This window comes from Protopterus annectens, chromosome 11.part0 (genome assembly GCF_019279795.1).
Source record: "Protopterus annectens isolate FY-2018-M chromosome 11.part0, PAN1.0, whole genome shotgun sequence".
Classification (NCBI taxonomy): domain Eukaryota; kingdom Metazoa; phylum Chordata; order Ceratodontiformes; family Protopteridae; genus Protopterus; species Protopterus annectens.
In genome coordinates this window covers 387,017,727-387,029,800 of record NC_056745.1, presented here as the reverse complement: position 1 = coordinate 387,029,800, position 12,074 = coordinate 387,017,727, and the positions used below count along the sequence as shown (strand labels likewise).

At 36.3% G+C, this 12,074-nt stretch overlaps 1 protein-coding gene across 3 annotated transcripts in view; it reads left to right on the top strand.

The window, feature by feature from the left end:
* Window positions 1–12,074, top strand: part of LOC122815407 (bile acid-CoA:amino acid N-acyltransferase-like) — an 817,246-nt gene that overhangs the window by 195,941 nt on the left and 609,231 nt on the right. For all 3 annotated transcript variants that reach the window (XM_044087875.1, XM_044087874.1, XM_044087873.1), the window contains one exon: window positions 378–587. In XM_044087875.1, coding sequence (XP_043943810.1) covers window positions 378–587 — 210 coding nt within the window. The remainder of the gene's footprint in view (window positions 1–377; window positions 588–12,074) is intronic.

Sequence of the window (12,074 nt, the reverse complement as noted above, 5' to 3'; positions counted from 1 at the left end):
AAGCAAGTAAGTATGCTCTACAAAGGAATACTATGATGCAGATATTCACTTTCTCATGAAGTGTGGGTATACTGCATATATCTTAAGGGAGGACACTGAATTGAGGGAATATCACTTTCAAAAACATTGCAGTGACACTAGATATAATGACAGGGGAATGACAGGGTTCAGCCTTCCACGTGTAGGATGTCAGAGCTCTACCTTCCCCACAAAAATATTGCATTTTATTTGTGCTGGGTTTTGATTAGAATTATTGACAATTTATATAGTTTGTGTATGACATATTTTATTGACTTCTAATTGTCTGACTTTTTTTAATGTCACTTTCATTTTTGGTACATTATCATAGTCACAAAATTGCTGTTTGTGTTTTGCAGCTTCACAACGAACACTCACTACAAGTCAAGTTGCTCCAGTGATTGTTGCCAGGCCAACAAGAGCTCTTTCAGATGACAAAGTAGATATCATTGTGGAAAATCTCCAACCAAATCAACCAGTTACACTGTATGCAATGCTAATGACAGAACAGAAGAAGTTATTTGAATCTTTTGCCCACTATGTCAGCAACAAAGATGGAACTGTTCAAGGTCTGAGATGTTTATGTTCATTTATCTCTGTTTTGTTGTAAGAGAAAAAACAGTAGCAGATGAACCATGTGAATGGTAATGTACTTCTCAGATAACTTTTTTGCAGTCTTATTGAATGGATCATGCATCACATTTTAGAAAGGGTCCCAAGTTTCATATGACTGCATTTTAAAAATAAGCATCATAAAAGTACCAAATATTTATTTCATTTTCATTATTTCTGTTAACAGCCAGTTATACAAGCATAGTTTCTAATCCCATGCCCCTTCAGAAATAATGTAATTTCAATTGCCATTTGGAAATTTCCAACAGCAAAACATATCTAGTCATTCCAAATGAATTATGGAAGACTTGTAGCATTTGAATATAATATTTTGTTTCATTCAAACTTCCTTTACCATATTTAGCAAATGCATTGTTCAGGTTACACATTTTAATATCATGTAAGTACTCTTTTATCTGAATATGTGAGATGCACACAGTTTAACTATATAAAAGGCTCTAGATTAGTACCAAATATAGGACTATTACAAGCCTCTGTCAATACGTTATAAGACTGATGTGAAACATAACTGTTTTCTTTTTTTTTTCAAAACAGGTTTATTGTTTTAACATATAAGAGAAATATCATAACAATTTTATACAAGTAATTAAAAATAGGTATTATTATAATATTCAACAAAACAACTAAAGTATTTACAAAGACATCCACTACAATCAGATCAATTAATTAAACTAAAATACCATGCTATTGAAATTAAAACTTTTTTAACAAATTTTGTAAATTATCCCATACAATAAAATAAGATGTTTTTCTATTTGTTCTAGTCCTAATTGTGTTTATTTCCATATGGCACACTATATTCATAACATTTTTAAATTCATTGAACGAAGGAGGTGTATCTGAAATCCAATTTCTAGTTATTATTTTCCTAGCCACTGCTAGAATAGACCATAACAAGGGAAGCTTAACCTTTTTAACACTTTGAGGTACAGGTGTGTTGAATAATATAAGAGATTTAGAAATAATGAAATTATCTGTAAAAAGAGCCTGCAAAAATTCATTAATTGACTTCCAGTATTCTTTCAATTTTATACAGTCATAAAACATATGAGCCCAGTCAGCATTAATTTCTACATTACATCTCTTACATAGATTATCTTTATTATTTATTTTATTCATCATCAAAGGTGTATAAAAAGATCTATGTAAAAATTTCCATGTATAAAGTCTCCAGACAATGGAAGACGTAGTTCTATAAGCAGATTCCACATAACTGTTTTCTTGAATGTGAAGATTTATAAAGGTTATGTTTTAGAAGTGATAAATTATTTATTTTGTAAACTGGAGGCACTTAATAACTGGGAAACATAAACTGCCACGAATTACAAGGCAGAATAATTCCTGGACTTTATTAACATAAATACTCTTGATCAGATAGTGTGCATACCCACCAGAGGTTCAAACATGCTTGACCTGGTACTCACCAATATGGGAATGTGCTGCACATATCCCAGTGTCAACTCCAAACAGGTGAGGTTGGACCACAAAGCTGTCTCCTTCGAAATAAAAATCAGTTCAGTAACCCAGCAAACCCTGTAACAATTAGGAACTATTTCAAAGCAAACTATATTCTACTAAGCAATATTTTGTCACAATTCAATATCCCTCCTCTGAGTTCACAGCAACCTATGTGGAATTGTTCACAGAGAGGCTGTGTTACCATGTAAATGGCTGTATAGAGGCTGCTGTACCCACTAGAATTACGTCCAAAACAAGTCTAAAAACAAACCACACTGGTGGAATTCTAACCTTAACAGGATGTATAACAAAAGGAAAAATAATCATGGCTAAAATCAGGTAGAACAACTCCCATAATTATAAGAACTCTCTAATTAAACTAAACACAATACTAAGAGTCCTAACTAAGTCCAACAAGGCCAAGTATGAGATCAAGATAGCACCACAGGCTAAAGACAACCACAAGACCTTTCAATGACTATTTCCATAATCTAAAATCAACACACAGCACTGTTTTGAACTGATGGTCAATGGTACCACCTTCACTGAGCAAACTGACATAGTGAATCTGCTGGCTGATAAATTCAGTTTAAACTTCACCTCCCACCCTCCAACACCCTCCCATGAAATACCTACTAGCATAACCCCCTACAACTATTAGCAGGGAGCAGGTCTTGGTGAATCTCACTAAAACCAAAAAACAGCCTTAATGGACCCCAAAAATATCCCATGATGCTTTCTAAACAGCCTGAAACATGATTTATCAAGATTACTTGAGTCACTTTTCAACTATGGCCTCAAAACATGCTTTGCACCATAGGAATGGAAGACTGCAATGTTTATTCCACTTTACAAGGGTGGACTATCAACTGACCTGAAAATTACAGACCCATTAGTCAGACTAGTCTAATATGCAAAGTCATGCAACAATTTGTGACGGAAATTATCAACAAAGACATAGGCAAGCTTCAGACACTAAACTCAACCTATGGACTTCTTTGAGAAGGTCCCCAAGGCAACAGATGAGGGAAAAACAGTATATATTGCCTATGTGGACCTGGTTAAGGCATTCAATACAATACCACCTTGGGTATAGTTGACAAACCTCACCAAACCAGGCATAAACCTCCTACATAACTTGCCAGACTTTTAGCTGTCTCACAGACAGTACCCAGGAAGTCAGTATCAGTGAGACCATCTCCACTAAGAGGTTTGTCACCAGTGGGGTACCTCAGGGCTCTATCCTGAGACCACTCCTATTTGGCATATACTTCTTGGAAGTAAAGACTAATGTCAAGGGCCTTTGGCTGACCAAGTTCACAGATTATTGCAAATTTGCAGATATCATATAGTCCCCTTATTACACAAACATCTTACAGGAGAATCTAACACTAACAAATGACTGGTGCCAAAGTCACAGATTAAAACTCAATGCCAAGAAATGCATTTCAGTGCCTTTTGGGAAAATGAACATCCAGGTAGTTACTCCATCGATAAAGCACATCTAAGAGTTGAATCAGAAGTTAGGGATCTGGCAACATATGTAGGCAGTAATATGGCCTTTGACCAATATGCGGCCAAGGTAGTAAGAAGGTCATTCTATGTTGCCCAACTTATAAGTATGGTTATATGCCAACAATTTGTGATGGAAATTATCAACAAAGACATAGGCAAGCTTCAGACACTAAACTCAACCTATGGACTTCTTTGAGAAGATAGAGTAACTACTTGGATGTTCATTTTCCCAGGTCCACATAGGCAATATATACTGTTTTTCCCCCAACAATGGTCCAAGGAAGTCATAGTGCCACTTTATTCAGCTTTTAACAGACTCATCAATGCGCATAATCCCATAAAGGTTCCTTACCAGGAGAATCCAAGGTAAAAACCCATTGTCCTATATGGATCACCTTAAAGCCCTATACCTGGTCTCCTACACATTACTAAGGGCAATCAGAAACACTAGATTCAATTTAAATTTTGCTTATGACATATATATATAGGACATAATGGAGAGACAGATATGTGTCTCAGAGGATCCCCATGTTCTAGAACAAGCTTCCTGTTCATGTTAAGCAGAGCCCATCTCTAACCCTATTTAACATAACCATGACCAATGGATGGGAAATCAGAAATTCATCCCAGGTATAGTCCCCATGTCTCTGACAGACAGAAGTAGACAGTAACTATACCCAAACTAACATACTCCCCACATACCCTTTAGAAACTTCCTAACTCACATACCTCCTCCTAATAAAGATCTATGATACATAGGGACAAAACTGGATTTGCTTTCTCATCCAGTTTTATAAAGGCCCTGGTGGTCATTAGCCTAGTATATACCTATGGACCTATTAATTTTTATTTATTTAACATTTGTTAACCGGGAAAGTCTGACTTGAAACAATGCCAATTTTCAGCAGAGGTCCAGGGAGAAACACTATAGGTGCATGTCTTTGTAATGGGGGAGGAAACTGGAGCACCTGGAGGAAACCCACACGAATGTAGGGAGGACATGCAGACGCTGTACAGCAGGTACTCCAGCCGAGAATTGAACTGGAGAACCTCTTGCTGTGAGGTGACAACACTACCACTGTGCCACTGCGCCATCCACAAAATCTGTCAGTCCATAATACCTACAAATGTGTTTATTCCTAATTGTTTGTTATCAGCTTGTACCCCATAAACATGTGGCTCCAATCTACTTTTGCATTATTTTTGTATTTCCAACTTTATTAGCTATTCCCAGTTGTATTCCTTTTATCTAATTTGTCTGATGTATAAAATGCTACACTGATAATTTTCTATGTGTGTGTGTGTGTGTGTGTGTGTGTGTGTGTGTGTGTGTGTGTGTGTGTATATATATATATATATATATATATATATATATATATATATATATATATATATATATATATATATATGGATCTAGGACGTTTTCTCAACTGAGCAGACGCCTGAAATCCAAACGGCCGGGCATACTTACGCGAAAGTGCTTTTCACCGAAGAAGCACTTTCGCATAAGTATGACTGTTGCCGAGGCTGTACTACGGTGCGGGTAAGGGAAATTTCCCTTTTCTCCACTGTAATGCAATCTCGGAGGGAGAATATTAAAGTAGTGGGTGACATGGGGGGTGCAAAATGTAAATGTAGTTTTTTTTTTGTCACACGCTTTAACGAAAGCGCTTTTTTAATAAAAGTGCTTTCGTTAAAGTGTGTTTGGGTTTTATGGATTTGGACGTTTGCTCAGTCGAGCAAACCTCCTAGATCCATATATATATATATATATATATATATATATATATATATATATATATATATATATATATATATATATATATATATATCATTCAAAACAAGGAAGATGTGAACTTTATGGATTTTTAATTTTTTTAATTAGAGTAAAATTTGTTTCTTCATATTTAAATGCATGTTCTCAGTAAATATTTATAGTGCACATATTCTGGACCCTTGTTTTCTATAGATTTGATAGTAAAAATGTATCTGTGTTTCCAAAATATGTTACATTATTGATAAAATCCAAATGTTTCAGATATTATTTAACATCAAAAGTATGGCTACATTCAAGATGTAACACATGTGAATATATACATTGCAGTCTTAAGATCATTCACCCTGATACTGAGTATGTTTAAACTGTATGTGGGGACATAACATGTTTAATTAGATGATGTTATTGGATAAGTGCTATTGTGGAATCATTTATGTAAGAAAAAATGAATATACCTTAGATATCCAAAAATATAACCTGAGCAATGCACTTTCTAATATAGTAGATAATTTTTTTCATGAAACAAAATATTTTTCATATGTTACAAGTCATTGATATCCAAAAGGGAGTAGATTTAGAAATGTTTTTTCATTTGTTAGAACTGCATATTGTGCTAGGCAGTTTAACCTGCCAGTACTGACCAACAAATGAAAGAGGCACAATGAAAAACAGATTTGTTTCTGCCTGCTATCTGTGCTGGTAATGTGTCCCTGGCTTCTTCTAACATAGGTTCATAGGTGTGCACTAGGCTAATGATCCTGTGGCCTTTACAAGCCTAACCATATCCTAACATAACAGAATCTCTTACATTGTCTTTCTCGCTGCACTCACTGAGAGCATTATGGTTTTGAAAACTTGTAAAACACTTAGCAATTTTCTTTTTTGCAACTATAGTACATGGAGCAGATAAAGCTCCATGCACTACAAAGAATTATGATTGGTCTCTGATTATAATCCTTTATTAAATGTCGTCTCACAGTAACACACTGTCTGGTTCGATTCTCAGCTAGAGCGTCTTCTCCATGGAGACATGCGTGAATGGGCGTACCTTCATTGAAGGCTGTGTGTCAGGGCTGGTAACTCGGCACATAAAAATCAACTACCAATCATTAGCGGACCGGAGTTCTGCTGTGGCGACCCCTAACCGGGAAAAGCTTAAAGACACAACAACAACATTAAATGTTCTCAACATGGATGCCAAGATTCACTTTTCAAGTTTTGCTCTCAATGTGAATTTCTTGGTATCCATGTCTTGAACACATAATAACCAGGTTATGATCAGCGACTCAATCATAATCCTCTATATTATGCATTACAGCTTTAATAGCAAACATTATGTTTAAATAACCATACATATTTGAGGTAGGATTTGGACTTTGAGTATCAGTGGGATAGCTAGTTGATAAGAAAGGAACATTTTGACTAAAAGATTATATTATTAAAAATTAGGTTACATATATGAAAGATACTGTAAGTCATGTCTAGATTTGTGTAGAGGATGAACAAGTCAAAGGCATTTGATTTGCTAAAGTTAGTATTGTTTTGCTAAAGCTTAAGTAAAATCTGATGCAATACTGGCATTCACATGAAAGCTTAGTATAGTCACACTGTTAAACTGAAGGTGATGACATTTTAAATAGTGTTTGTTGATTACGTTACTTTAAACAGTTGGATGTATCCATCTAATTATAAAAGCAGTGCCTAAAGCATTTTATTACTCTTCATATTGTCCTTTCCTCTTCCAAAGCCAAATTATATACATATTGATTTATTAACTAATTTAATAGACAAGACAGAAAGCAATTTTCTCCTATAACCTTGGCCAACAGCAATCAAATCCACTAAAAAAGTGGTATGTTTTATACAGCTCCATCAGATGACAATGCAGTAATTAGTAACTGTCAAATACAATATCATTTAAAGGTATTAAATATATAAATAAAATGAATACTCATAGATATTATTATAGATACATTTGAGACTATGATAGAATATTTAATAACCATTGGGATTTACTCGGAGATTTATTTGGATATGCATAAACACCTACAAGTAGATACACACAGTGAATGTGAAATGGTAGTGTACATGCTGTTTATACTGAAAACATGCTGCTGCTTTGTAAAAGTACTACATTACTATGGAAGTACTGTTTAATTTGAGATATGCATACAACAAGCATGCAGCAGCAGAGAGCATGCAGTGATTGAACCTAATTGGGACACTTATAAAACTTCAGTTAAAATAAAGGAGTGTAGCACAGCATAAGGAAAGGTGTCAAGCATAAAACAAACATTTGCAGTTCAACAGAGGTGGAACATTTCACCATAAATAAGGACTCTTGGAAAATTGCCAGCTGAACTTTTTACTGGAAGAGACTGAGTGAGAGAAAGGATATCTGTAAATCTAAGTGACAGAATACTTTGACTTTGCTAGAAACTCAAACATTTAGTGGACGCAGAAACGCACGTTAAAGAATTTGTGTATGTTTTTGTTACAAAATATAACTTTTTTTCATGTCAGCTTCTTCCACTGTAGTGCACTGAGCTTAAGAGTTCTGCTTTAATTTTGAGTTGCATACACCACTGGTGTAAACTGTGGGCAGAGTTTTATCATTTTTACCAAACTACAAGACTTTTTTTTTATTTCTGGTTTACAGCCTGCAGGTGTACCTATATTTGCTACTAACTTTCCTATCAAAGGCAAAAGACTTATTTTGTGTGCGAGTGAACTGTCTCCTTTTTGATTGTCCAAAATACAGATGTGTATGTCTGCTGTTGCAAAAAACATCAATGCATGATGTAGCCCGCAAGGATTCTTAGAAAAGAATAATACTAACTATAAATATTCTGTCAGCCTCCACAAACAGATATACTTCTGACTTTGTTCGCGGGTCATTCTATTAAACCTAATCATGCTTCCCAAATATATTTGACATATTTTGATACTACTCATTTTATTGGTAATATAGCTGGGGTATGGGTGTTTACACTTTAATAAGCTTCCTCTCTCTAATAGAGTAATACGTGTCAGACCGGGGGTAAATTTATGATTCCTTATCCAGTGATCCAAGTTGAGTTTGAATAAATGCAGGTAGGAACTTGGCTTCACATGGATTAGAAGCCTGTTTCAAGGGAAGGGGTTATCCTTGAGATACACACCTGTCCCTCCAACATCTCTTATTATGTTGCAAACAAGGTTTACATCCTTAGATTTTGGTATTTCTAATGCCATTTGTTTTATGGATGTGCAACAAGTCCAGAAGGGCAGGGTCAGAGGATATTTTGATGGCCGGGCATAGATCGCTTCTCAGTGGTCTGTATTAGACAAAATACAAGGATGGCATTTGAGGTAGAAAGGCTTTAAGGTGGTCAATGTAGGACATGTTGCTTACACCATGTTTTTTTTTTCTTTTTTTGTTGGGAAGGAACCCCTGTGGTTACTCCAGTTATTGCAGATGCCTGGTCAGTTACATGCCGAAGGAAGCATTGTACACAATGACTAGTCTAATGAGAGCCACGTACAATGGAACAATGACATATATGGAACTGGATGCCATACCCTTGATTATAAGTTGTGCAAAACAGAGTGATTTCCTTACTACAGTAGACATACAATGGTCAAAGGCCAAGTCACTGTCTACATACATTCCCAAATCCCTGAACACAGGGTCCATTCTTATGGGTTTATTATCAATGCAGTAATTTCCAGGGATACATTTTCTTTCCAAAACACATTATTATGCATTTCTGGCATTGAGTTTTAGCCCATGACTCTGTCAGGAGTTACTAGACTGAATCATAACTTCTTGGGGGGTTGTTTGTGTTTTTGGGGGAATCTGTGACTGCACCTAATTTGAAATCATCTGTGAACTTGGTCAGCCAGAGACATTTGACATTAGCCTTGACTTCAGAGAAGTAGATGCCAAAGAAGATTAGCCCCAGCACTTAGTGCTGGGGGACTCAGCTAGATACTGTTTTTTTTTTGTTTTGTTGAAGTAGTCTCATATATCCTGACTTCTTATGTCCTATCTATGAGGTTTATACCTAATTTTCTGAGCTTGTCTACAATGACCGAGTGAGGTATTGTGTCAAATGCTTTGGCCAGGTCAAGGTAGGTAGTATACGCCATTTTGCCCTCATCCATTGCTTTGGTGACCTTCATGAAGAAGTCTATCAGGTTTAGTAGGCATAACCTGTCCTTGGCAAAGTAAAGTGGGTTGGATTCAATGTCTGAAGGTTTCCTATGGCATTATTTATCATGTCCATGATTATCTTTTCCATGGCCTTACATATGAGAGTAGTCAGGCTTATGGTGAGGTAGTTTCCTGGGCCACCCTTGTGAAGAGGGATAACAGTTGCAGTCTTCCATTTGCCTTTCTATAGGCTATAACTCTAGTGGCCCTGATAGGTCATTGTTCATGCTATTAAGGAGACATCCTAGAATATTTTCAGGTTCTATCAATGCAGTGTTTTTAGCCTTGGAGATTGCATTAAGGGTCTGTTGCCTAGAGATAGTTGAGGAGATTGCATTAAGGAACTGTTGCCTAGACATAGATGGGGGAGCTATGGCTGGGTGTGTTTCTTGAAAGGTGTCTGGCGGAGAAAGCAAGGTGAAATTGGAGATGAAGTTGCCATCCAGTAGAAGTGCTATATCCTCCAGTTCACTATAGCTCTCTTCACTTACAATTAGTTTGGCACATTGTTGCATATTGCCTTTCATATTTTGGACATAGCTGAAGAGTGCGTTGTGGTTGTCCTTAGCCTGGGAGGTTACATTTACCTCAAATTTGGCTTTGTTAGATTTAATTAGCCTCCTGGGTTGTTTATTTAGTTTGATGACAGAGTTCTTACCTTGTTAGGCATCATGTTTCCTATATTTGGCCATGATTTTCTTCTTTTTGTTATACAACCTATTGATGTTGTATTCCACTAGAGTGCCTTGTCTTTTGAGTTTGTCTTGTATTTATTTCAGGTAGGTATCACTGCCCCTACACTGCTGCACACATGTTTGTTCAAGATTTTTGTGAATGACTCCACATAAACAATGGTGTTCCCTGGGATTTGAAGGAGTTTTGCCAGGGTGTCATTTAAAAGTAGGGCACTTTATTCAAGTTAACCTGCAGGCTATCAAAACAGTATTTACAGAAAAGTATCAGCAGTATTCTCAGGACCATAAATCAACCATGCAATAGGATGTTAAGTATAAGCTGGTGAGGATTAACATCCCAAAATTGTCAGAAAAAAATGGTCAAAACCTTGAAAAGGCCAATTACTGTTTTGGAAGTTATAAAGACCTTAGACTTTTTGCCAGCTGGCAAAGCCCCTGGGCTTGATGGCCTTTCTGCCATTTTTTTAAATGTATTAAACATGAGATACCCCCTTTCACAACTTCTTAATGGACTCTGTTACCAAGTTGTGCTTTGCTGAGGAGGTGGTTTTGCTAAGGTGTTGATGTTCCACAAACCATCCCTTAATCCTCTTGATCTTGAACTATCAGCCCATAAACTTCTGCAAACAGTTTTAAAAATCTTTTCCAGACTTTTAGCTAATGGCCTAGAGAAACTGGTGCTAGAAGTTAGATGAGGCAATAATCAGGACTTTATTAGGAGGCTGAACAGGCAGTCTCTGTTTGAATCAGCCTTGGTTAAACATGCAAGCCTAATTCTATTTCTGTGAGTATATTTGGAAAGTATTGAATAGGCTAATGGTCCCTCAAACCTTTATAGCAAGGGCAAGGTACTTTATGTCAGTCCTAAAGCCTGGGTTTTATCAGTCAAACTCTCTCATCTCAAATTCCTCCTGCAGCAAGGAACAAGAGAGGATGCCTACTGTTAATACATTTGTTTACCTGGCCATGTTTGTCCTAGATTTATGTCTACAGGCCCAATTTGGTGGCCATAAAATATATTTTAATGGGTCACATCTTCTGTTAGCTACTTGGTTTGCAGATGATTGAGCAGTATGGATAGCAAAATCATATCTGCACGTGAAAGCCTTGCTTCCTTTTTTTCAAGACACGAGCATATACATGAAGCTCTTAATTAATTTAAATGAATCAGTTATCTTCTGTTTAAGCCATCTGACTTATATAACCATAATTCAGGATCACAATACCACTTTAGAGTTGTAAAGGAGCACATGTATCAGGGAATATAGATGACTCTTGCACTGGAGGAATTGTTGTATTTGAACACCATCTGCCTTTTAAGTCATATTAGGGGCTAGCTAGAGAAAAGGAATCCACAACCGTTGCTATTTTTCAGTAAAATACAGAAGGTTAAATATTATGTGTTATTCATTCTTCATCATATCTCAAATACAATTCACTCAAAGTGCCTTAAAATGTAAAACATTGATTGGGAACTTCTAATGGCAAGGAAAATGCCTAAGAATCAGTTAGAAATGGTTGCTAGTTCCTAAAATAGGGTCTGTATTGGAACATTGAATATTTAACAGTTCAAAACACTAAAGGTTGACCCTTAGCGATCAAACTGTTAAAACATTGAATGTTCGAAAAAAAATTAAAACAACAAAAAAAATAAATAAATAAATAGTGTAGGCACACCCCCCTGCACCCCCCACGTGGGGAGGGGCTGCACCTCCCATAACCCCCGCTACTTAAATATACCAACTCCGTGACCACACTACATTGAGGTAAATGGAAATCTCCC